The 26,526-nt window shown below is 38.1% G+C and overlaps 2 protein-coding genes and 1 long non-coding RNA gene across 5 annotated transcripts; 1 reads left to right on the top strand and 2 right to left on the bottom strand.

The window, feature by feature from the left end:
• Nucleotides 1-503: 503 nt before the first annotated feature.
• Nucleotides 504-7,453, bottom strand: LOC124870974. Its single transcript, XR_007038914.1, has 3 exons — nucleotides 7,384-7,453; nucleotides 4,760-4,876; nucleotides 504-554 (listed from the first exon to the last, which is right to left on the bottom strand). It is a non-coding gene; the product is annotated as an uncharacterized LOC124870974 (long non-coding RNA).
• On the top strand, nucleotides 6,720-14,886 carry LOC124870972 (cell surface glycoprotein CD200 receptor 1-A-like). Of its 3 annotated transcripts, XM_047369879.1 has the most exons (7): nucleotides 9,978-10,321; nucleotides 11,240-11,299; nucleotides 11,581-11,886; nucleotides 12,272-12,538; nucleotides 13,333-13,429; nucleotides 13,526-13,565; nucleotides 13,666-14,886. In XM_047369879.1, the coding sequence occupies exons 1-7, from the start codon at nucleotides 10,264-10,266 to the stop codon at nucleotides 13,732-13,734; spliced, it is 897 nt and encodes a 298-aa protein (XP_047225835.1). In that variant the 5' UTR covers nucleotides 9,978-10,263; the 3' UTR covers nucleotides 13,735-14,886. The 3 variants fall into 3 exon arrangements, with proteins under 3 accessions (XP_047225838.1, XP_047225835.1, XP_047225836.1); XM_047369882.1 differs by lacking the exons at nucleotides 9,978-10,321; nucleotides 11,240-11,299 and adding an exon at nucleotides 6,720-6,769; XM_047369880.1 differs by lacking the exon at nucleotides 11,240-11,299 and having other exon boundaries at nucleotides 9,979-10,321.
• Nucleotides 14,887-18,019: 3,133 nt separating this feature from the next.
• Nucleotides 18,020-22,279, bottom strand: si:ch211-214p13.7. Its single transcript, XM_047370841.1, has 4 exons — nucleotides 22,157-22,279; nucleotides 20,176-20,195; nucleotides 20,060-20,097; nucleotides 18,020-19,780 (listed from the first exon to the last, which is right to left on the bottom strand). Exons 1-4 carry the CDS (start codon nucleotides 22,174-22,176, stop codon nucleotides 19,586-19,588), a joined length of 273 nt encoding a protein of 90 aa, XP_047226797.1. The 5' UTR covers nucleotides 22,177-22,279; the 3' UTR covers nucleotides 18,020-19,585.
• Nucleotides 22,280-26,526: the final 4,247 nt, after the last annotated feature.

Below are 26,526 nucleotides of genomic sequence, written 5' to 3'. Positions count from 1 at the left end.
GCATCCCCTCCTCCCGGATGAGCATGTAGAGACAGTGGACAGTCACTGGCGGTGACTTTGCAGCAATCCCTCATATTGAGCATGCATGTAGCGACAGTGGAGAGGAAAAACTCCCTTTTAACAGGAAGAAACCTCCAGCAGAAACAGGCTCAGTGGGAGTGGCCATCTTCCACGACTGACTGGGGGTTTGAGAGAACAGAGCAGAGACACAAAGAGAACCAAGAAGCACTGATACAGGAGTACTTTCTATGGGAAGGAAAAGAAAAAGTTTGTGGATGTAGCTCCTTTAGTCGTTTCATCTAGAAAGAAAGAACAGATAAACTCTGAGCCAGTTTTCAAGGTTACAGTCTGATAGATAGCACATAGAGTTAGTCACAGTAAAAGCTCAGTCAATTGTCATGTCTAGGAGAGAAAAAGGGTTAAACACTGAAAGACAGGGCCATGTGGATCATCGGTAGAGGGTGAGCATTAAGTTGTTGCCAGCAGAAGCTTGGACGATGCCCCTCTCCAGAAAGGTGTCACAGGTAGACACAGAGTCAGGCCAATTGTAGCGTCTAGGAAGAGAAAAGAGAGAGAACAAGGTTAAAAGCTGAAATAACAGCAAATAATGCAAAATTGAAGAGTAGTGTGAGAATGTAGCGAAGAGGGTGAATGTGGTCATTATGTCCTCCAGCAGCCTAAGCCTAAAGCAGCATAACTACAGAGATAGCTCAGGATAACCTAAGCCACTCTAACTATAAGCTTTATCAAAAAGGAAAGTTTTAAGCCTAGCCTTAAAAGTAGACAGGGTGTCTGCCTCACAGACCAAAACTGGGAGCTGGTTCCACAGGAGAGGAGCCTGATAACTTAAGGATCTGCCTCCTATTCTACTTCTAGAGACTCTAGGAACCACCAGTAAACCTGTGGTCTGAGAACGAAGTGCTCTGTTAGGAACGTATGGAACAATTAGATCTCTGATGTATGATGGAGCTAGATCATTAAGGGCTTTATATGTGAGGAGGAGAATTTTAAATTCTATTCTGGATTTAACAGGGAGCCGATGAAGGGAAGCTAAAGTAGGAGAAATATGATCTCTCTTTTAATTTTCATCAGAACTCTTGCTGCAGCATTTTGAATCAGCTGAATGCCTTGAAATAACAAATGCATGGACTAGTTTTTCAGCGCCACTCCTGGATAGGATATTTCTAATTTTGGCAATGTTCCGGAGATGAAAGAAGGAAATCCTAGAAACCTGTTTAATATGGGATTTAAATGACATGTCCTGGTCAAAAATAACACCAAGGTTTTTTACTTTATCACCGCAGGTCAATTTAATGCCATCCATGTTAAGTGATTGACGAAGCAGTTTCTGTTTTAAAGACTCCGGTCAAAAGACGACAACTTCTGTCTTGTCTGAATTTAGAAGCAGAAACTTTAAAGTCATACAAGTTTTTATGTCTTCAAGACATGCTTGTAGTCTATCTAACTGGTTGGGCTCATAAGGATTCATGGATAAGTAAAGCTGAGTATCATCAGCGTAATAGTGAAAATTTATTCTATGCTGCCTGATAATTTTACCTTGTGGAAGCATATATATAGTAAAGAGAATTGGCCCAAGTACTGAACCCTGTGGTACTCCACAATTAACCCTGGAGTTTAAAGATGATTTATCATTTACATGAACAAACTGGAATCTGTCAGACAAATAAGATTTAGACCAGCCTAGCGCTGTTCCCCTGATCCCTACAGCATATTCCAGCCTTTCTAAGAGAACATTGTGATCAACTGTATCAAATGCAGCACTGAGATCTAACAGACACAAGTCAATTATCTGAGGCCATAAGAATACCGTTAGTGACTTTCAGCAGAGCTGTTTCAGTGCTATGATGAGCTCGGAAGCCTGACTGAAACTCTTCAAACAGGTCATTGCTGTGTAAATGCTCACACATTTGATTAGCAACTATTTTCTCAAGAATTTTAGATAAGAACAGAAGACTGGATATAGGTCTGTAATTTTTCAAGTCATCTCAATCAAGCGAAGGTTTCTTAAGCAAAGGTTTAATTGCAGCTACCTTAAAAGCTTGTGGTACATATCCATTTACTAAGGATAAATTAATCATATCTAAAATGGGGCTGGTAATTAGAGGAAACAGTTCCTTAAATAATTTGGTTGGGATTGGGTCTAACATACAAGTTGAAGGTTTAGATGAAGCTAATATTTCTGATAACTCAGGAAGCTCCACATGATCAAAACAGTCCAAACACAGATGAGGTTCTACAGGTACTTCCAATGTTGTCTCACTTGCTGAGGATAAAGTAATCATCTTTGGGAGTATGTCAAAGATTTTCTTTTTAATAGAATCAATTTTATTTAGGAAGAAGCCCATAAATTCATGACTGCTAAGAGCTAAGGGAATGGATGAGAGCTATGACTCTGTGTAAGTTTAGCAACTGTACTAAAGAGAAACCTAGGATTATTCTTGTTCTCTTCTATTAATGATGAGAAATAAGCTGTTCTAGCTTGGTGAAGTGTCTTTTTATACAACAGTAGGCTATTTTTCCAGATTAAGTAGGAATCCTCTAGGTGTGTAGAGCGCCATTTTCTCTCTAATTTTCTAACATTGTGCTTTAAAGTATGCAGCTTTGAATTAATCCAGGGAGCTAGCCTCCTATGAATGATTACCTTCTTTTTCAAGGGGGCTGCATTGTCTAATGCACCATGCAATGATGAAGTAACACTATGAACAAGAGAATCAATTTGTGAAGGGGCAGAAACAAAATTATTGCCCTCCACTGTGTTTTTCTGTGATAATGAGGAAATTAAAAGTGGAACAGATTCTTTAAAGGTTGTTACAGCATTGTCTGATAATTATCTACTATTATAAAATTTTCTTTCAGGTGTGGAGTACTCGGTTAAATTAAACTCAAAGGTTATTAAAAAATGGTCATATGTCAGCACAAGGTCCAGAGCATGAAGACAAAGGTGGGTGGGTTTGTTAATGTTTTAAGCAAAGCCAATTGAGTCTAAGATAGGATTAAAGGTTATATTTAAGCTATCACTTTCAGTGTCAGCATGAATGTTAAAATCCCCCACTATAATAATCTCATCTGTATTTAACATTAAATCAGATAAAAGGTCTGAAAACTGATCTAAAAATTGAGAGTAAGGGCCTGGTGGATGGTACAAAACAACAAACAGAAGTGGTTTTAGTGCTTTGCAATTTGGAAGAGGAAAACTAAGGATTAAATATTCAAAAGAGTTGTAGCTATTGATTGGTCTGAGACTAATCAATAAATCGGACTGAAAGATGGTTGCTACTCCTCTTCGCCCAGTATTTCGAGGAATGTGAACATTTAAATAATTAGTAGGAATTGACTCATTTATAGTAACATAATTCTCTTGCTGCAGCCAGGTTCCTGTGAGGCAAAATAAATCAATCTGATTGTCACAAATCAGGTCACTAACTAGCAAAGTCTTTGAAGAGAGAGGTCTTATGTTCAGTAGGCCACATTTAATTGTTTTATTTTTCTTTTCAGTCTGAGTTGTGTTTATTTTTATTAGATTTTTCTGATTTCGTCGTTTTAGATTTTTTAATCTATTCAATTTTGGCTGTGGGCGAGACACTGTCTTAATAGGGTAATGGGTGGGTAGCAGTTCAGAAGCTGCAGAGAGGAGTGTTAAACTACGACCCTGCTTCCTGGTCTGAACCCTGTGTTGTCAGAGTTTTGGAAAACTAATACATTTGGCCAGATTCCTAAAAAGAAGAGCTGCTCCATCCAAAGTGGGATGGATGCCTCTCCGGATCAGACCAGGTTTTCCCCAAAATGTTCGCGAATTATCAATGTAGCCCCAATTTTCTTGACACCAGCTAGACAGCCAGCGGTTGTAAAAATGTCGTTACTGGTCAGATCGGGGAGGGGACCAGAGAAAATTACGGAGTCCGACATTTTTTTGGCAAACTTACACACCGAAGCAACACTAACCTTGGTGACTTCCGATTGACGTAACCGGGTGTCATTACCGCCAGCGTGAATAACAATCTTACTGTATTTACGCTTATCCTTAGCCAGCAGTTTCAGGTATGATTTGATGTCGCCCGTTCTGGCCCCTGGCAGACATTTGACTATTGTCGCTGGTGTCTCTAGTGCCACGTTTCTGACTATAGAACTGCCAGTTACCAGAGTCGGCTCCCCAGTGGGTGTCGCTGAGCGGGGAAAATCTGTTAGAAACGCAGACAGGTTGGTAGTGACCTGTGGGCTGGAATCTAGGACTATGCTTTCTACGTACCGTCACCCAGCTGGCCTGAGGCCCCGGCTGTGCGGGCTCTGCTGGAGGACTGCTACTGGGAGCTACCCTCTGTGGCTCCGCACTGGCTAAGGGGCCTCGGGTATCTGCTGGTTTTTCAATAGCGCGGAGCCGGGTCTCCAATTCCGACACCCTCACCTCCAAAGCTACAAAAATGCTACATTTATTACATGTACCATTATCACTAAAGGAGTCGGAGGAGTAACTGAACATCTGACACAGAGAGCAGGAGAGAGGAGAAGACTCAGAGAAAGAAACAGCAGAACGGGTAGCCATGGTGGAGCTAAAGCCAAGCTAGCAACCCCTTACCACTACTAGAAAAACCGTGTAAAACATGGAGAGTCCCCAAACATTAAAAGCAGCAACAGAAAGTATGTGTTTTAACGTGCTTATGTATTAGAACAAGTAAGAGATATCACAGTAGAGAGAAATCATCATGAAACCTGCGTTCAATGAGCTGCTCTTGACACTCACATTGATTCTGCAGCTGCAGTAACTGCACAAATATGCAGAACAAAATGGAGCAAGCTGGACTTCCATCATAGTTTTCCTCCGTTTCCAGGTCTGTGTTCTGTCCCACCCAAGTAATTTCTGTCCAATGGGAGAAACAATCGTCATACGCATTGCCTTGTTTACAAGTTATAGTTCACTTGCAAAAAGTACCATGTGAAAGCGAACTGCAGCATTAAAAAAAAAAAAAGTATTCTTGTTGGGACCAAACAAGGGAACCAAAGGACTTTCCTGGTGTAAATACACCCTTAATCAGACATAAATTGCCTGTTCACAAGAGTCCACTGGTATGTTTGTTGCTCTTTTTTTCAGCCAAACAACATCTGTGTTCAAGATAGTGTTAAGATAGTTGAGCCTGCTGGTTGTATCAGTCCACCATCTGAACTCGACATCTGCTCTACCTTCACCAAGAAGGGATTAAGCTTCTGAATATTGTTTCAGTTGTGCAGCAGCATCAAATGTGGTCTGGTTATTATCTCACAGCGATGTCGCATCTTTCAGACAATACCTTAACAGAACCTTCGAAAAAACCTAAGTTTCCTCTTTGAGACAAAACTCAAACCTGTTTCCTGGTGTCGTATCAGGTGAAAATTAAATGAAATCAGTCAACATATCAGAAATAATTGTTAATCCTTTGTACAATTTCTAGATGCCCGAAAGCACCATGTTTATATGTACAAACAAGCATGCAAGTATAAACACCATGGGAATGTCAAGGCCTCAACACCTCTCATCAAGGACAAGAGTTTCGTGTCCCTGAGAAAAGTGTGATATAGTGCAAAATGTGCAAATCAACCCCAGAACTAAAGCTAAAGACCTTGTGAAGATGCTGTCTGAAACCGATAAGAGTTGTAATTAACAGCGAAGCAAATCTGACATGGACTGAAAGGCCACGCAAAGCTGTAACATATGGGGGTGGAAGCATTATGTTGTGGGGGTCTGTTGCTGGAAAAAGGAATGGTGCAATTCACATAGTTGAGAAAAATAACATTATTTGAACATAATGTGAATAATGCAAAGCAATATCTTAAGACATGATCCACAAAGTTAAAGCTTGGCCATAAACGGGTCTTCAAAATGAACGACTAGCCTACGATCAAATCAGTTACACATAGGCATAACTTAAAGAAAGCTAATGTTTTGGAGCGGCCATAAAAAAGCCCTGATCTCTGTCCCATAGAAAATTTTATGGCAGAGCAGAAAAGGTGTGCATGAGAAACATGTCCAATAAACTTCACTCATTTACCCCAGTTCTGTCAGCGGAATAGGACAGAATTACAGCAAATTGTCAGAGGCTTTTGGAAGGATACATAAAACATTTGACCCAAGACATACAGAGAAAAGTTTTGTAAACTTTGACTTTGAAAAGTTTTAAAAACAAATGTCTCCCTCATTATTTTGAAAATCAGCAAAAAAATATATATATATATTTTGGTAATTGCAACTAAACTTTTAGCAGTATACAGACATATAGAAACGGCGTAAAAAAGCTGTACTTGCTGTTTATTTGGGCGGCGTTTTGATATCACCACCCTTCAGAGCAGGCAGTTATTTTGGGTATCTAAAAACGCTTGATTTTTGCTTGAACAGGAAGCTGCTCTTATCAAAGGGAAATGGTGCATACAATTTATGTGCATACAGTGTGAACTCAGAGAAAACATTTTTTTTTTCATACTTAAAGTTAATATATCCGCTTTTAAGTTGGTTTTCTTCCTTTTTTAGGTTTAGATGTTTGGAGAGCCCATCTGACTAAAGCAACATGACTCGCTTTGTTTTGCAATTCTGTGGAAGAACTAGTTCCTTTTTTGTGAAAGATGACAACTCATAGTCAGCTGAACCTCTGCTGCTCATATGTAAAACAAACACTGTCTACTATTAGAGCTTCATAAGATCAACATAATCGCAGATGTCACTTCAACAGATGGGTCTGTTATTTTCAAGATTGTAGAGCATAAATCTCTGATAGATTTTACTGTGAGTAGTCCGTTTTCTTAGTTGTTGGTTGTTTTTTAGGTGTGTTGCATAGAGTGCATCTGCTTTTACATGGTGGTTTTAAGATTTGTCAAACAGAGGCAAAAAGGAAAAGCTGAAATCATTTGCCATTTCCATCCTAAATAGGACAACTAATACCAACGTTGCACTGCAAGATGAACCACAAAGTCCGCATATTGCTTGCAGGCCCTAACCGCACACACCAAGACTACATGTTTCTTTTTGTCAGTTATTAATCTGTGATCTGCGCAGAGCCTGTACAATGCCTGCACCCACATAAACACTGCATGCTTGCAGCTCAGCGTGACTCCTAAACGGCATGATGATCTGACACCAGCAGAAACGAGACCACAACCTGCTCAGCATTTCACCTACTCAGCAAAAGCGATTTCTAAACTGAAATGCTTTTAGATTGGTGAGAAAAATTAGTATTGGTTTCTTGAGTGGTCCAGAATTTTATCAATATTTTTCAGAACTTTTTTGAATCATTGGATGTAACACACTAGTTAGCGTTGTTGAACATGCAAAAACATAAAAATTATAAAAAGTACATTGCAAACTGTCTAGTCCTTTTTAAATGAACACCACTGACTTACTTTAAAGAAACTCTACCTGCTGAGGCAATAATGTTGTAATTTTGAACATTTCCGTTCCGTCAAGTTGCAGACATTCACACAGAGCCTGTTGATGAGAGTAAAAGTTATGTTTTATTTGAATGCACTACAGAGAAAAAAGAAACATTGGGCTTACAATACCATTTTTTATTGCTATTTAAGATTGGCTCGTCCTTGTCATTATTTTTGTTTCGTCCTATATGTCCCGTCCAAATTTAGACAACACAAAGACATGGAAAGTCAGGATTGTTTAACCCATCTGATCAATCCCAACAACAGTTCAACAACTGTCAGATGTCAAAAGACATCTTGAAATGTACCTCACAGTTTCACCTTGTTTATAGAAGGTAACATTATCTTTTCCACATCCTTTGAACAAAAAATGTATTCCTCTGTCACGGTATAGAACGGGATTTAGCCCTAAAGATAAAAATATTCAGATTAAAACGTTTGACAAAAATGTCCAATCCAAAGATTTTTTGTGAGTAGGACAAGAAAGTAGTTGCTTTTGATATTTTGTGTGTACAATAAGGATTATAATCTGAGTTAAATTTCTGTATGCCTCTGCGTCAGGGTGAAGTTCTCAAAATTTTCTAGTTAGCAATTATCTGAAAACGTAAAAACTAGAGCTGCACCAATCAGCTCTGACCCATCGAATGCTGAAAAACTTTTTTCCTACTCATTCAAAACATCACAACTAAGATAACCCCCTCCCAATTTATTCAAATTGCCTACCGATCTGTGTATCTGTGTATGAATTTGACTGTGTGCCTAGAGTAAAGCTCTTTGAGTGGTCGGTATGGCTAGAAAAGCACAATTTAATCTCATTCCACTAACAGCCATCGCGTACTAGGACCCAACTTTCTTTTGAGTTTAGTATAAATCAGATGAAGATCAGGGACACATGCTTGGGCACAGATATTTTCTGCTGGATTCTAAACTACGATCCCTGTCTAATAACCTGCGGCATCTTTGTTTTTGGTCATAGTACTTAGGGAACAAAGAATAAGGTCGTAAGGTCAGATTTCAAAGAAAAAGTGAAACTGTTGTTCGCCAGAAAACACCTTCATCTTAATAAAAAAACAGATCCATTCGGTTCTGTTCAGATTTAGTTCACAGGGGGTGTTGCGACACTTTCCCACAGAATATGCTAGAGTAATTTTGAATTCATTGTTGGATCAACTTCATCATCCATTCTGACCGAGTCGAGGCCAAACAGGCCAAAAGCATGACACAATCACCACGTGATTTGAAACTAGGACATAGTCAAAATTGAAAGTGTTACTTTCTTATTTTTTTTATCTTCATTAAAAAGAAAAGATAAAATACCAACTGGTATGTTCTAATTTGAGGGCATTGGTTGTCTCCTGACAGGCCTGCTGATAAAAGAAGCTCATAAGGGTGAGCTTTTTCCTGCTTGACACACATTATTGTTGAAGAAAACTATTTTTCCCTTCACTCTTAGGGTGATGACAATCTTGGCTTATCTACACATTTAAACGATTTGTATTGATCTAAAATAATGCAGTCCAACATATTTAGAGATAGTTTTAGGACCCACCTTGATGTAGGTCAACAACTTAACTCTTCTGTATGTTAATACTTGCGAAATGGAGGATCCCGGAATGCAGACTAGCAGGCAGCATGACGGTAAGTGAAAAAGGCTTTAATTAACAAAAAACTCACTCATTTTGAAGAGGCAGGAACAAAACAATAAACGGGCAGGCAAGACAGGCTTGGCATGATCCAAAAAACAAGACGTGCGCATGATCGAGACAACTAGACATGAGCATGATCCAGAAAATGTTTCCGCAAGGAATAAACAGATTGGAGGTATATATATGGAGCATGAACCAGGTGAAGAAAGGAGCCAGATTAGCTTGGAGCAGGTGAACCGAATTAAGTTAATTAACTGACAGGAAAGAACAAAACGTGACTGGAACAAAACAGAGACTCTTGAATACAAACTAATAGAAACCAGAAAAACATGAAACTAAAGCATAACCAGATCCAAAAACCAAAGTTGACAAAACACGAACAAGACAAAAACTAAAACATGACAAGAAAAATAAACAGAAACATGATTCAAAACTTCAACAGTGAAATAAGACCAACAAAAACACCCACAAATCATAACACTGTAATTAAACCCTGAGATATACACATTGTCCAATTCAAACATTTTACATTTTATAAATCAATTGTGGTACAGTTACATCAGATCGTTATCCAACTCAACGGAGACATCTGCATCTTGTTTAAGATTTCATTTATTTTATAAACTTGAACATTTAACTATATTTATTAGTTTCCATTCTTAATTGGAGCTTTCTTAGATTAAGATTTTAAAGAACAAAAATGATAGAAATTCCTCAAAAGCCTGGAAATATTTTTGCACCGTAGTAAGAAATAAAATAAAATGATCATTTTACATCATTTTACCTGCTGTCGACTGCCTACATATATTTGACATGCTCCTTTGAAAAAAGATGATCATGTGACTAACAAGAAAGGAAACTGGCTTCTTAACTTTTCAGACGTCATCCTGTGTGGGAGAAAAAAGGCAGATGTTTGAGTGGAAAGCATATTTGGAGAGGGGGAAGAGAAAGAAGAAGGGAGGGCTTAGTTTTTTTTTTTACACATTTTATATATATATGGCTCATTTTCTGAGATTTGTGAAGGATTCTTAGTTTGGGTGGATGAACTGCTGAGGCGCCTTCAGTCAAACTCAGAGACAAGGTTGAAGGCAAGTTAAACCGTACGAGCAGAGCAAGCACAGGATCTTGGTTTGGTGCGATGCTTTGAAGAACCGGTGCTTTACTGTGACAAGTTTGTCGAAGAGGGAAATCAGAGATCAGAGACATGATGAGGATTTATATCTTGATCTTCTTCTTGACTGTATCATGGAGCTCAACTAAAGGTTTGATTTATAAACATCTGATTCAATGGCAAAACTCTTTTTAAGCATGTTAGGTGTTTTTTTAATTAAAGTAAAAATAGTTTTTAGTCCACAGGGCGCTTGTTCATAATTGTCTTCATGACTAGTTTCTAAGCTCAGCAGCATATGTCTCCACAACACCGTTACAGTGTACTAACTCTGATCTTTCTTTGAAGAACAATGCAGAGATTTATTTGGAAATGATAATGAGTCACAGTGTAGACAGCCTCTGGAAAATAACCATGCAGGGTTGTGAGCCAAAATGCTGACAAGAGAAAAAAAAAGTTCCATATCAAACGTAGGAAAAGGTTGGCCCATATTCTGTGAATGAGCAAGTGGCACGCTGACACTCGCTTCTGCAGTCGAAACCGTGTTCTCACATCAGGGTGACACGGTGATGCAGCATCTCTCCGCTGAGGGGTCTCTGCGTTGTGGTTTTGCCATCCCACCCATACTTACTGTTTTGCTGTCAGAAGTAAACAAAAGTCAGAATCAGTTTGACTACGCAGCAGATGAGTATTTAGTGAGGCCTGAGTTTTCCATGGTTGGTGTTTTAGTAAGGCCACAAACTTTTTCTAAGCGCAGTTTACAACTGTAACCACAAAATATTATAATCATAGTGATGTTTTTGTTTAGATTGTAGAGTTCTGTTGGTTAATTGATAGAAGCTCAAGAAAATGCTGCTTTATCTGTAAACACACTGGACAGCTTTTTCTCCTACCACTTCTGACACTTACTGTTTTATTTAGACGCTGAAATTGTTATCTAATGAATTAACCAACATATTTTCTGCTCATTTGCTGACTAAACATAGAAATACAAATAATTACTAATACTGACCTAAACAAAATCACTCTGTGTTACTGAGCTTTTCCTTACATTCACCTTCGTCTCTCTCAGGAACTAACTCAACCACCTCTGTGATCTCAAATACAACCACTCCAAATGTGAAAGTTTATGGTAAATTGATTTTCTTACGCTTCTCTTCTCACTTGCATTTTGTAAAGCATAAAAAAAAACTGATTAAAAACTAACAGCTACAAAAGTTTCATGTGTTCTGAGCCACTTCTTTTTAACTCTCTACTTCATTTTGGATGCAGTATTTGACTAATGTTTCAAATAAATTCAGCTTTTTCACAAAATTGAATTTAGAAACTTTGTGTGTTCTGTTAAAATAAACAAACATTAAATTGTCACCATAACCAAAATGAATCAGATTTGGGGTTTTTCTTTTCTTGCAGTTACCAAAAAAGCAGTTTTCAGTCTTGGGAGTAATGTGGACCTGTACTGCAGTAATATGACATGGACTGAGATAATGTTTGTTATCTGGAACATTGAACTGAAACACAAAACCTGTAGGATCTCCTTCAGTGATAAAGACCAAAGCATTGACTCCTGCAACGATGGAAAGTCTCTCCGAAACACTTCAGCTGGTCAGTCATACCTGCACATCCCAAACTTTTCAGCTGACGAGGTTGGGGATTACAGGTGTGAATCAGTTTACCATGGAGGAAATGAATATTATACATTTGAAGTGGCTGTCACAGGTATGGACTTTAGATTACTCCTTGAAAGCATGTTTTGAGTATATATATACTCTTTCATACTAAAATTATCATCACAAAAAGTAATATAAATAAAATAAATGAATGCAGATTTTTTATCTTTATGTATTTTACCACATACCATTCTATGTCTGGCATATAACAGGAGCACTGTACAATTTCATGTTGTTAGCACCTTAAGGCCTCAAATAAGCAAGATGGTTTTTTTACACAGTACAGTTCCTCTTGATAATTTAAAGATTTCATGATATACTTTGTATATCTTGATATGTGAAGTAATAACACATTTGTAATTTTGTGATGTGGTTAACCTGTTTATTTGTTGCGAAGGTACAATATTTGTCCATTCTTGTCTTTTGTGATTCAGCTCCTCCCAAAGTATCTGCCTGGTTAGAGCGTAGGGACAACAAAATGGTGGCGGTCTGCAGAGCTGAAAAAGGAAATCCTGCTGCCAACATCAGCTGGAGTCCTGCAGGAAATGGTTCTGTGACACTGCAAGATGAGCCAGATGGATTTGTAACAGTAGAGAGTTGGCTGGAGCTATCTGGAGACATGGATCCAGAAAACCTGACATGTGTTGTCCACCACCAGTTCTGGGCCAAGGAGAAGACTTTGGTACCAAAACTCAAAGAAGGTCAGGCTTCTTTAGGCTGGATGACACTTGATAGCAACGGTTTAGATTTAGTTTTCATTTGCTGTTTGGTTAATTAATCATATATTTAATATATTCTTTATTTTAGTTTATGTACGTTTTGCTGTCACACTATTTCTTGCAAAACTACCTGACACCTCTAAGAACAAGTATTACGTGGGTCCAGGCTTATTTTCTGAAACATCAAGTCATCTCACTTCTACGCAAGTTGCTCATTATGCACCTTCATCTTGTTCAACGTATGGTGTATTTAAATAAACGGTGTAGAACAGTCTGGGCTTTGTCACTTTTACCGGTGCCACTGTTTCCTTTGTTACATACTTACTATTCACCTGACCATCTTGGGATAAAACTTAATACAAATACAAAGTCTTTATGTCCCATAGGGCCAAATAAATATTGGCTGAATTAATTGGTGAAATGGTTGGACTGTCCCTCTGCTTCCCTAATTGTCATTGGTATAGACAGAGGGCAGAGGTAATGATATTGGGCCATTGCAGCAACAGTTGAGTGGCACTTTAGAAAGCAGCTTTGTATCTGTGTGTTACATATGGTGCCTCGTATTTATAAGGCTCATGACAAAAAATATGTGGTAGACTTAGCTGGAGATCAGACTTCATATACAACAGTATCGGATCCATAGAAAGACGATGCTTGATGTTTACTTGACTAAAGCTGGTAATCGTACACCATTGAAACAAGTCACATACTGAGCAGGATTTAGAGGCACAAATGGAATTGGGACTTATGAACTTGTATTTGATCTCTCACTGCAGGTTTTCGGTTTTGGATGCTCATTTCTGTTATTGGGGGGATCATTGTTCTTTTGGCAGTTTTCTCTGCCTTTGCAATAAAGAAAGATATATTTTCAAGGTAAGGAGTTTCATTTAATTCAAATTGAACAAAAATGTCTTCAATTTTATTTAATTTTTTTCCAATTGCTAAGCTCATTTGTATTATTTTTGTCAGACAATGTCAACAGGCAGAGACACCGTCCAAATCACCCCCGGTAGGTACTTTCTCTCCACCAATCTATATTCTATATTTTATGTGTTTTCTCTGCACTGTTCAGTTTTTCTTATCATATTTTTTTTCTGTTTTTTAAACAGACAGAGGATGTGGAGGAGGTGGAGCCTTATGCTAGCTATGTTCAACGAGTCAACTCAATATACAACTAATCTGCAGATATGTTTGCATAAAATTCCTGTAGATGCAACACGGTCGCACACTGAAATGCACATCTTTGGACTTTGTGAGAAAGCGAGGGCTGTGAAACTGAGAAATGGTAAAATAGTAAGAAGAAGAAGAAGAAGAAGTGAACAGAGTGAGATCAAAGGTTTCCGGCAAGAGAGGGAAGCCTCTCGGTTGAAAGCCGTCCCAACAAGCAGCGCAGACTGATGGAACAGGGGATGTACCTGGGGTAACCCACATGCTCCCATTCACCATATATGCTGCCCACTGCTCTCTGTGAGTAGGTATCATGGAGAACATTAATAATTACTACAGATGCAATGAACCAAAGAGCTGGAAAGAATGTCTCTGCAAGCCAGATGGAGGATTCATTGACTACTAACAACTGTGGATGTTGGCTGTAAAATATATGTAAAATAATATAATTATTTATCAACTGATAGGAGATTTAATATTTTGGGAGATTTACTGGGGGCAACCCAGTGAAAGCAGTGAACTTGTTCATTTTTGAGACACAGTTGCCTTGTACAATACTATTTAAACTATTAATTACATGTAATATACATAATTCTGTCTGTAAATTTATATATATTGAACCAGCTAATATCTGTGTAGAAATAGTTAACTGTGGCTCTAAAGACTGACTAAAGATGTAAAGGATGTAAAACACAAAGCCCAAACATCTGTTAGTTGTTTTTTATTTTGTACAGTAAGCTGTTTTTCAATGTGGTTTGATATTTTATTTGTCAAGATGACTTTTACATCCTTTAGAGATACCTGCTGATACTAAAGCTTTTTGTTCCATTTGTCAGTCATTTGTTGACAAGGACAAAAAGAGTTTTTAATTAAAGGAGGGTTTGTGAATTTTGTAGAGGTATTATTGGACTTTCACCAATTACCTGATTTCCTGCCACTTCAAATGGCCTGCTGGAATGTACTTTGTAGACGAAATGAACTCTAGCCAATATACCAAATCTTTCTTTAAACATATACAGTTGTTTTGCAGAGTAATTATCTATTTCTAACTCTAACTTGTTATTGTAGCGTTTGAATGTATGGAGCTATGTGCAACTACACGTGACTCTCCTATAAGAGACAAATTAGAAGGTCAATAAAGATGAATCAATTTTCTTCCTTTATTCCGATTAATCCAGAATCATTTATCTTTGGGTTCAGTACATTGAATTGCTTTTAGGGACAAACCTTGCTTTCATTAGCTAGATGCCCCAAGATTATGTGGGGCCCCAAGATGAATTTGAATTCGGGGCCTGTTTCCAGATAAGGCCACACCCACCAGTCACCACTACCCAAACCTAATATCTTCCACCAATAAACCAAGCTTGATTCTTAGTATTTTGTATATAAAACATCTACCCACACCCTCCACCCCTTTCCACATTATTTGAAATTTGCTATAAACCTTCAAAGTGAGCTTAAAAGTAGACATTGTTTTTGATAAACCTAAGGACATGTTTGACTTTTTGAGATCCGAAAATATTCTCACTAGAGCTCAAACAAGCTGCATGGTGGAAAAAATGTCAGAAAGAAAGTTGTAAACAAAAAGGTCCCTGTGCCCAGGCAGTGCCTTTGAGCAAGTAGTCCATGTTCTTTCCATGCATGTGTGGGCTCTCTCTGGGCACTCCAGCCTTCACCCATTAGTCCAAAAATGTGCACACAAAAATGTGTGTTTAGGTTAATTGGTCTTTCAAAACTGCCCTAGGTTCTGAGTGTGTGCACGGATCATTGTGTCTCACTGTGTTGTCTGGGTCTATGCTCATACCTTGGCCCAGTTCTGCCTTCTCTGGTGAGGTGCGGGCAGAAATGCAGACCCCTTTGTGAGTGTGGAGCTCAGAATCGAACTCAACAGAGAGAGAATATAACCTGTGCTTTAGTTGCCATTATAATTTTTTTCCTTTTTTAGTTAAGCTCAGGAGGACATTATGCTTGTATTTTTAATTAATCCTAGAATAGAGCTTAATTCTTTAGAAACAATTACTTAATGTACACCCTTGTATAAATAAGCCAGTTCTGCATTTCAAAATTAGAACCTCCAAACATCAATGCCTGGCACAAACGCAAGCAATGCCACTGTTCTGTTTGAAAGCAACCTCAGAAACAGTAGGGCCTGTGTGCAGAGATGTATCCAACCAAAGACATTATAGAAACGAGGCCATATATCTCTGGAGAGATGTCTGTGGTCCCATGAAATGGAGGAGGTAGCATGGTTTGGAGCTAGGTCTGAGCTGACCTTTGCCCTTGTTATTTTCCCTCTTTAGATTAAAAACAAGTCATAAGTCCTAAAACTCCTACCAGGATGTCAAAATGAATTTTCCTCTTGGCATCTCAGAATTACACAGATATTTTAGAAGTTTTAGAAATTGAATCAGTTTAATTTTTAGTAAAAGAGACCCTTTCCATGCTCTCAGTTGACACAGTGTGTCATTTAAAAACTTCTCTTTTTCTCCATGTTCTTGGGTAGTTTGGAGAATAGCAGTTTAGCCTTGCTTTTGCTGCACACTATTGTTAATTGTAATATTTTTCCAATTAATTGTAATTTTAGGTAAACTTAGATTTTCTATATTTATCTAATGAATATGTTTTTGTCCAATTTAAGAAATCTCCATTTAAGAGAGAACAGGGGGATTTCTGCTTCATATAAAATGTATTTTATTAATAAGACTTGATTTTGATAACCACGGAGATTGTTATTTATATTAAAAGTTAAATGGTAACACTGAGTTTGGCAGCTTACACATAAAGATTTCTGATGAAAGGGACTGTTCTGCCCTCTACTGGTGGTAGTCAGAACAACCTTGATAATTATGCACAGTAGCACCCTGTAGATAGAACAGAAGTTACTTAAAAAATATATGCTCAATTAATCAAAATATTAGATTATGTTATGAGATACCGAATCATGTGGATGACTGCTGACTTCACAGCTATCCAACAAACAGTCAATGATACCCTTGATAAGGAGGGAAAGCCACAAAAGGCAGATGTTACAATTTTGGCTGTTCACAAAGTGCTGTAAACAAGCACATTAAAAGAAAGTTAAGTGGAAGAAAAAAGCGTGGTAGAAAAAGGTTCACAAGCAGTATGGATATTTGTTGCCTTGAGAGGATTATGAAGTTAAGCCCATTCAAGAGTTTGTTGGAGAATCACAAGGTGCAGACTGCAGCTGGAATCAATGCTTCAAGTGGCACCACACAGAGACGTATCCAGGGCGTGTCTTATCTAGTTAGTGTCTAGTATCTAGTCTTATCTGTCAGTGCAGCTGTCTGGAAAATAAAAAGCCCACTGTGCACTGCACATCTGCCCTAAAGTACCAAATGCTAGTTTAGTAACCATGGTCATTCTGTGCTTGATTGGCTAGCAAACACACTTGACCTAAAACCCTTATAGAATCTATATGTAAGATGAGTGACACCAGATATAATATATATCCGTACATGATTTTCAGTTTGTAAACTGAATTACTGAAATAAATTCTCTTTCTGATGGTATTGTAATTTACCGCAACTGTTTTCTCAGAATACTTAGAGAAAATTAATGGCCGATGTGCTTTAAATGTGAATATATATTTCTTCAACTTCTGTGCCTTCATTTAGAAAAGAAGCATGTTTAGATTTATAATAACTACTGTAAACAAGCAACAAAAATATTTTTTTTATAAAAAAAACCTAACCTGCTTATGCAATTCTTTTCACTCTTCTTGTTGATGCGTACCCCAAAATGCCCTTACCAAAAGCAAAAGGGTTTCAATAATGTTTTCAATGTGAAATGAAGGGGAATATTTCTATAGGTTTAAATTATTTCAAGAGCAAAGACAAAAAAAAAAGCAAAGCTCTTACTCCAGAAACTTAATTTGTCAGTCAGCCACTTTCTACTGCTTCTTCCATAGTGGGTCACAGGGAAACTGGTGTCTATCTCCAGCAGTCTACAAGGCAGGGTACAACCTGGACAGGTTGCCAATCCATCACAGGGCAACACAGAGACATACAAGACCAACAATGACACACATTCACACCTAAGGGCTTTTTAGAGAGACCAGTTAACCTAGCAGTCATGTTTTTGGACTGTGGGAGGAAGCCAGAGTACCTGGAGAGAACCCACGCATACACAGGTAGAACATGCAAACTCCATGCAGAAAGACCCCCGGCAGGGAGTCGAACACTGAACCTTCTGGCTACAAGGGAACAGTACTACCAACTGCACCACCGTGCAGCCCTTTTAATTTACGAAAAATGTTAAGAAAAAGTAAACCAAAAATTAAAAACAAGAAAGTTCATTTAATTATTTCATACACATTAGTCCAACATAAATAATGGCATCTATGCCACCCAAGATGCATACAGATAAAAACATAACTTGCACTATGTTCATACAAATACAAATTAATGTTTTAGTAGTACATTAGGGAGGGGATAGCAGTTCTCAGGAGCATGTCACTGCAAAATGAGATACTATATGTGCTAAATGCATTCTCTTCTATGATACATTTTATAACCTGGCAAATAACTAAGAGGAAAATCGGACCTTGTTAGTATTGTCAGTGAAGGCTGGCTGTTGCAGTTCGACGAAAGTTTTAGATGCGGTGTATCTTAAAAGTGGAGCAAAGCATGGGCGTTTTGTTTTAACAGCACAAACAGAACAAGACAGATAAAGATCAACCTCCATCTGCAGCAGAATATTTATAGAGTGACAGCAGATGTACACCCACAACAGCTAACAAATACACTCCTGTTATACTTTAAATGTGCTTTATATGGCAGTAAAACCATATACCACATTTTTATAACAATAATAAAACCAAAAAGCAATTCAGCCATTGTAGCAGCAGATGCACAATCAAATAAATCTGCAAACGATTATAAATGTAAGCTACTCCACCTGTAATGCTTTGGGATTCTCAGGCAGTCAACACATACTGACACCACCTGTAGTCCGCTTTAGCCGCATTTGCTTTCCGTAAAGACGTGCAACTTGCAGTTGGGTAATAGTCAATTCAGGAGTTGTGTTGACCTATTTTTCCTAGAAAGAAAACTAATTTGAAATTCATAAAACATTCATTGTGTCGAAGCTTTAAAACCTTATTAATTTGGATAAGATGTAGCTAAAAGAACAGGGTGAATGAAATAGGCAAGGGTCATTTACTCATTTGAAAGTAACCCGCAGTTTCAAAACCGCTCAAATTTTCCATCATGCTGTTCTCAAGTTTTAACGTTCTTTTAAAACGTTAAAACCTGAGATGTCAGGGAAGTTGATGGAGTAACTGATCGACTGGGTCAAAATGTAAGGTAGGGTGGTCTACCCTCACTCTTGTTATCTCATTCCTTTAAAACTACTACTGCCAAGCTACAAACTGGCAGGTAAGCTCTATAATTAAAGCAATTAGGTCATGTTATAAAATACGGAGCTTTAAATGTTTGTGTTAACAGCCTCATAACGTGAAACTGTGGTAATTTTAGTCAAGGTTATCATGCCTTAAATATTTTTCTACTGACCCATGCCTAGTAGGAAGAGATGCTGAATGAAAACTGCTTTTAGTTTCCCAATCCCAAGTATCAAGTCCAGTTTTATTTGCTGTACTGCTTGCAAACAGTCCTGATCTCTTTGAGACAACCAAATCTCAGAGAAGAAAAGTCTTGAAAAATCTTGAATCTAAATATCCCAACAGCTGCCTGCTGTTGCTCTTTTAATTTTTTTCACCGATTCTCTTTAGTAATCAAGATATGATCATGATTCATCTGTAAACTCTTACAGTTCATGAGCAGCTGATCTCCTCCTTGCCGTGGAAATGTTTTTGTCCAAATTAGTTAATCTCCTTATTTTTCTTCAGCCCATTAGTACATAATCATCTGCACATTCATCTTTGGATGACTCGGAGTGGGAATCTGCTGGAACTTCTTCTTGGATTTTAACTGTAGCGTAGTCGCAGTCATCATCAGGTTGGTGTTTATTGGCAGCTTTGTCCTGTCTTGGTCCAAGGCCAGTGTGGTTGATGGAGGCGTACATTACATCCTCGTTGGGCTGAGAAGGAAACAGTATTTGGATATGGAAAATAATGTTACCTTGTTGAATACAGTACAGCAGCCCAAGTTTTTTTTTGAATGTTGCTTGTGTCAAGACTTCCTAAAACACAGGAGGCTTGCTTACACAACAAAGACCTCAACAGTGAGCTCAGATATGCAGATTTGTTCCATTGACTAAACTGTCACCAAAGCAATGAAACATATGTACCTACCCTGAGGCAGAGCTGAAAGCTTTGCATATTAATAGTTATCCAAAACTAGATGTGAGGACGCCTACCCTGTTCTCATTGCTTTCATCAGTAGGTGCAGCATTCCCTGAAAGAGAGAATGTCATTAGGATGAATGTAGCATTTTGTTCAGTGCTAGACTGTAAATTCTCATCCATAGATTTACCTTTTTTCTTCTTCTGTTGCCTAAGAATAAAAGCAAATAAACATGATGAAATTTACTGTGCTGTGAAAAACGATTTGCTTTCCTACAGATTCATGATGGTTTTGTTTTTTGTCACACTTAAACATTTCTGACAATCAAATACATTTTAATTATTAGACAAAGATAACGTAAATAAGTAAAATAATGCAGTGTTTTAAACAATAATTTCATCTATAAAGTTTTGAAAAGCTCTGCAAACTAACCTGGCCTGTGCTGAAAAAGTAATCGCCCCCTAAATCAAATAACTGGTTCTGTCATCTTTAGTAGTAACAACCGCAATCAAGTGTTATTGGCATTTTAATGAAAACAACTCCATTTTATTTTCTTGTTTTTTTGCCGCTAAGAAGTGGTGCTTTTAATCAGTATCCTGCTAACCTGAAATGTGCTTGAGCTTAATGTAATAAACTAATGGCCGGTCATTCTCTTTCAGCATTTTCAGGTAGAGAACAAAATTCATGGTTCTATCATTTACAACAAGATGTCCAGGTTCTACAGCCACAAAGCATGTTTAATTGTGGGTACAATTTTTTGAAAATTTTCTTGTCAGTCCAAATAATATTTTCTCAAAATCCTTGGGATCATCAGGACGCTCTTTTGCCAATTCTGGAATGAAAAAGGAGATGCAATAATGGGAATGTGCAAACATGTGTTTTTATTTATTCATTTATGTATTTGTTCTGTTTTACATAAGGGATGAATTGCTCATTCACAGAGCAGATAGTTTTTTTTTTCTCAATTTTGTTGTACTTGTGACAACGACAATAAAGGATATACTCTAAATCTGATTCAATACTGTAAGTTGAATTGTTAACACAGACAACTAGCTGAGGCCAGTGAGGTCTGCAGAGCTTTAGATGTTGTTTTGAGCTCTTTTGTGACCTCCTCACTGAGTTGTCAGTGTGCTCTTGGAGAGGTTTTGGCAGACCAACAATGCCTGGGAAGATCACAAGTCTTCCATGTTTTCTCCATTTGTGATTAATGGCGCTGATAGATATCAGTGAGTTTATTTCTCACCTGTCTGGGCATGATGCGTTGCTTTTTGAGACCTTAGTGTTCTTTATCTTGTGAGACAGGCTCAATATAAGTAAGTTCTTGATTTTACAGGTCTGACAGTTACCAATTAATTTACAGTTAATTCAAATTCACATATGACCAGATTTCTTTGGATAGCTTTATTTCCTTGATAAAAGAAACATAATAAAAAAATGTATTCGTGTCCAGTATTACAATACATTTTTATAATCAGAGACCATCATGTGAGAAATCTTTCATGAAGGAAATATGTTGTAGCCGCACAGTCAGAAAATTACACAATGAACATGAACATTGAATTGCAGGGGAAAATGTTTTCTATAGAAAGCAAAAGTTAAAAAATGCTTCACTTTTATGCTTTATAAAAATGCAGTAGGGTAAGATCTGCAACAGTCAGAGAACACACTTTTACTACTGGTTTAATTGACACCCCAACATAGAGAACGAGTGCTGCAACAGGAAGCGTTTTTTTCTGACAAGCAACAACGAACCTCTGTTACAAAGCAACTGTCTATAAAGGCAGAAGTGCAAACTCGTAATGTTAAATTGGCATGAACATCTCAGATAATGCTGCAACAAAAAAAAAAAAAAAACACATACATTCAACTTGGCTGATACAGACAGAAACCAGATCTATTTTTATCCATGACCGCTATTTCCGTGATAAAGGAAGAGCACAACTGCCACATAGCAGAATATTCAATGTTTCATTGAAAGATGAGCTTTTAGCCTTAATATGTAGCTTTTTAAAAACAAAAGGCATCATTCAACATAAGTCCAAACGCCCCAGTTTTAAATAATCTTTCTAGATATACAGCATTACAGATGAAAATACAGAAGTATCAGAGCCCCATTACCACTATCTGAATTATTGTTTTATAGAAGAGATAACACCAAGGAGAGAACCTACCCTGAGGTGCAGTTTCCCATGATGACTTGACTCCCCAGAGAGGTTCTGGTTGTTCCTGGAGAACAGCCTGACGCTGCAGTAGCCTCCAATCTAACTAAACTTTCTGTGGCTGCATCACAGAGAGTTCACACCACAGCAGAGAGGGGGAGCAGAGTGACAACGAGAGACTAGAGAGATGACAGAGTGGGAGGGGCAGTTGACTACACACAGCTCTATTTGTCGGCATTTTTCTTTCCTATTTTGAAATTGTCTAGATTAAAACCCATTTCATGCAGGCATCCACTGCTAAAAGTGGTCATGTAAATGAACCCTTGACCTTCGTACATATATATTGAAGTGCCTCACACGCCCATACCGATACATTCTTGTTAGCATTTCTTTGCAGAGGCTCATCATGGACATAATTTGACATATTCCAAACCTTAATTTTACAAGAGAATGCCACAAACTGCATCCTAAACCTTAGTCTACTGCAATGCTAGCTATAGGGGACAAGCTTCAACCCTTAACCTGTGTAAAGCTGCAAAATACTATAACAAAGTCTGGCAATAAAGAACATAAGGAAGCTCGTTGCTTTTTTACAAATGAAATGGAAATTCCATTTTATATTACAAGTTGTATCTTTGTCCAAAGGAAAATTAAACCTCTTTGAGCAACAGGATCATGATGTCAGAGGCAAACATTTCAGACTGAGTGAGTAAATTGAGTAGGTTGGCTTTGGCGTATGTTTCAAACAAGTCTTTTAGTGAATTAGAGCCGTTCATGAACCACTTTGAGCTAAGGTACAACAGGACTAACAATCCAGATGGAGTAGTTACTGACCCGTACATTCTATTGTCATCCAAATACAAGTAGTTAGCAATAGTAGTGAGAGTTATGTATTCCGAACTTTTTCTTTCTCTGACAGCTGACTTTACATTCACCTTTGGTTAAGATTGTAACTACCCTTTCTATCTGTTTAAAAACTTTCAAAAGACAGCCTTCACAGTTAGGCTTTCTATTTGAAATGTGTGCCTAAATGTTTAAATTATTTAATATCGACATGCAGTGACAGGCAGTTGAGTTAAAGGAAGTCATTATTTCTTAAGAACTAGTCTGAAGTGACCCAAGCTCTCTGACACAGGGGAAGCCATTCAGCAACTGACAGCTATGACATAGTCCACTTCCTATGTTAATTTCTATTTTAAACCCTAAGGTATACTTCTTCAATATGTTGCAACTTTACAAATGAAGTACTGATGTAGTTTGTGTGTACTGATGTTCACAGTAAACTGGAGCCTGTTTTTACAGCAGTTCCCTGTCTGTGTGTACCATGCAACCTGCTCTGGATGCTGTGATGTTGTACTATTACCATATAACAGGAACTTCAAAAAGCCTGGCATAGACTATTCTCTTTAGTTTTTCTTTTACAAATTTCAGCCTGGCTAGAAATGAGCATTTAAGGTTTTACAGCCCAAAGGTATTTTCACTTGGACGCCTCCCTCTGGAGGTGTTCCAATCACGTCCCAACGGGAGGAGGCCCAGGGGACGGCCTAGGACACACTGGAGGGACTACGTCTCTCGACTGGCCTGAGAATGCCTTGGGCTCTCCACGGAGGAGCTGGAGGAGGTGTCTGGGGAGAGAAAAACCTGGGTGTCTCTATTGAGTCTGCTGCTGCCGTGGCCCGGTCTCGGATGGAGCGGAAGACGACGAGTACAAGTACGAATACAAGTAAACTGGTACTAAGTATTGACACATGCATAATCTTAAATGACTTAGATCACTATTGGGGACATAAAAAATCCTGACCAGAACATCGCTAGTTGGAACCTTTTCCTCAATTGTTTTTGTCTCCCATGGGTGGTTAGTCATAGATTTATACATTTTTCTTTATTACTAGATATTCTTAGTTTTCAGTATAAACGTTTATGTCTTGTTTCAAGAGACGAGAGAATAGGTGCAAAACAGGTCATGTGGTTTGGAGTTGAAAGGATGTTTCTTATTATTATTCAGGCAATAAATGAATTGCCTTTTTTGTGGCTTTAACTTGTTCAAAAACTCACCAACTTTGGCGGAGGCATCAATCGTACATGAAATTTAAGTATTTTAAAGGTTTCGCAAATGTCGCAATAAAAATGACTCAGCAGCGCCCCCCAAAAATTTTCAAAAAAGCCTCCACATCGACCTTACTTTATCGTATAGTTATGAAATTTGGTACACTTGTAGAACTCCCCAGGACTTACCTAAAACTCTCTTGCACCCACATCCTACACCAAACAGGAAGTCGGCCATCTTGGATTGAAGTTTCAATTTTGACCCCATTTTTCCTGTTTGTAGCCTCTGTATTTTATCAAACTCCTCCTAGGGACTTTGGTCCATCGGCTTGAAATTTGGTCAGTTTGCTCAGAAGGGATGGGGTATCTAAAGTGTTTTTGAGCATGTTGTCCACATCTGGCCCTGTACAATATTCAATGGTCAAATCCTGACATCATCTAAGCCCCGCTCCATGAGAACAGGAAGTGTCATGTTTTACAGTGAAAGGTCCATATTTGACCCCTGTCACCTAATCAACATAAAACTGTCTCCAGTGGCAGATAAGAAGATGGTCTAAGTTGATTTGGAACACAGACCTTTTACGCAAGAGGGTGTGGGCGTGGTGGTGTGGCGTAGTGAGACGTCACGTCATGGCCTTACGTTTGCCTCTGATTTCCACATTTTTCAGCCGATCACCACCAAACTTAATATGATTGATATTGGTCCAGCCCCCAAAGATATCCAGTGAAATAATTGGTGGGTGTGGCCTAATTACTCCACAGCGCCCTCTAGAAGCACTAAAACAACCAGCCCCAAGGCATGCTTTGTCCGAGGTTTATTAAATTTGGTACAGATATGTAACTTCTTGGGACCTACAAAAAAGTCTCTTGGACCAATTGTCCAAACCCCATAGGAGGTCGGCCATTTTGAATCAAAGACGCCATTTTCTCTGGATTACACACGTCGAGTTTGAGTGAACTCATCCTACAGCTTTCAACTTGGAGACCTCAAAATCAATGAGTATAGTCTTAGGGCATTGCAGATTAAAATGATCAAAACCTTTTGGCGCATGAAACTATGTGGGCGTGGCCAAGCCTCAAAATCTGACATCTCGCCATAAAACACCAACCTGTTATATTTCCCACAAGGAAAGTCACAGAGACACAAAAATGGTAAAATGCTGACATCATCAAAGCCCCGCCCCCTGAGAACAGGAAGTGTAAAGTTTCGCTTAATGTGGTCCATATTTGATCCCCTTTGCGTAATCAACATGAAACTGTCCACAGTGACAAGATAACATGATGGTCTAAGTTGGTCTCTTGTACTGACAGGTTTGGCAAGAGGGTGTGGCCGCGGTGGTTTGGCTAATTCTGATGTCACGCCATGGTCATAGGTTTGGCTCTAAATTACATACATTTTTATAATTCAGTATTAGATACATATGTTTATAAGTAGTTTTTCTCTGGTTTTATTCATTATTACATGTAACATTGTCCTGAAATTATGTTTTTAAATTTCTGGATTTATTAATGTTGCAGAAAGCGTGCACCTGAAATTGGTGCAAAAGTGAATTTATCCCTCATAAAAGTTTATATATCCTGCATGTACTTTTTCAGAGTTATGTTCAGAGGACATTTTAGATATACTCAAACACACTTGAAGAGAATGCTGTGGGAGGTCAGGATGTGGTACGGAAGTGGTGAGATCAGAAAAGTGAAACTCATGTAGATTTTATCAGAGCTCAGTACGAACACGCTGAACCTAATGAACAAACTGAGATAACTTTTGAAATTTTTTATTTTTAAACCTTTATTTATAAAGGTAGTCTCATTTACAAGAGAGACCTAATAGAACATATGTAATAACACATATAATGATTTACTCCTTTACATGCCCTTGTTTGTATGAAAAGGATGAAGGTGAAACACGTTAATAGCTCAGATTATGATAAAAATGTTTAATAGTATGACTCGATTAGTACATTTCTGCTTCAATAAAAGGAAGCAAAATGCAAACTAATTCATATTATAGATTACACTAAAAGTGAAAACAAAACAATTTGTTGTGTTTTAAGCTGGATGTGAATTGCAGATGCAATTTTTAAATTTAAATGTTAGTGACTTGCGTAAAATATGATATAATCAATAGCTGGGATATAACTTTTAAATGTTAAAGTACATATTGGGGTGTGGTGGTGGCATAGGGGTAAAACGCCTAACCCATGTACGGAGCTACAGTCCTCGACTCAGTCGTCATGGGTTCAAGTCCCGGCCTGTTGACCTTTGCTGCATCTCTGCAACACTGATTGACAATCAATTTCACATGATGTTGTGCAAATGGAAAAGACAACAGGGGG

The sequence above is a fragment of the Girardinichthys multiradiatus genome, chromosome 7 (genome assembly GCF_021462225.1).
Source record: "Girardinichthys multiradiatus isolate DD_20200921_A chromosome 7, DD_fGirMul_XY1, whole genome shotgun sequence".
Taxonomy (NCBI): Eukaryota; Metazoa; Chordata; class Actinopteri; order Cyprinodontiformes; family Goodeidae; genus Girardinichthys; species Girardinichthys multiradiatus.
The sequence above is the reverse complement of the archived record's forward strand: the minus strand, read 5'-3'. Positions and strand labels throughout refer to the sequence as shown.

Excerpts from the sequence above, each read along its gene's own strand:
- LOC124870972 (XM_047369879.1), top strand. The coding sequence starts at position 10,264 with ATGATGAGGATTTATATCTTGATCTTCTTCTTGACTGTATCATGGAGC. Across the intron at positions 12,539-13,332 it reads GGTACCAAAACTCAAAGAAG|GTTTTCGGTTTTGGATGCTC; the intron begins GTCAGGCTTCTT and ends CTCTCACTGCAG. Across the intron at positions 13,430-13,525 it reads AAGAAAGATATATTTTCAAG|ACAATGTCAACAGGCAGAGA; the intron begins GTAAGGAGTTTC and ends TATTTTTGTCAG.
- si:ch211-214p13.7 (XM_047370841.1), bottom strand. The coding sequence starts at position 22,176 with ATGGGAAACTGCACCTCAGG. Across the intron at positions 20,098-20,175 it reads GCAACAGAAGAAGAAAAAAG|GGAATGCTGCACCTACTGAT; the intron begins GTAAATCTATGG and ends TCTCTCTTTCAG. Across the intron at positions 19,781-20,059 it reads ATGAAAGCAATGAGAACAGG|CCCAACGAGGATGTAATGTA; the intron begins GTAGGCGTCCTC and ends TTTCCTTCTCAG.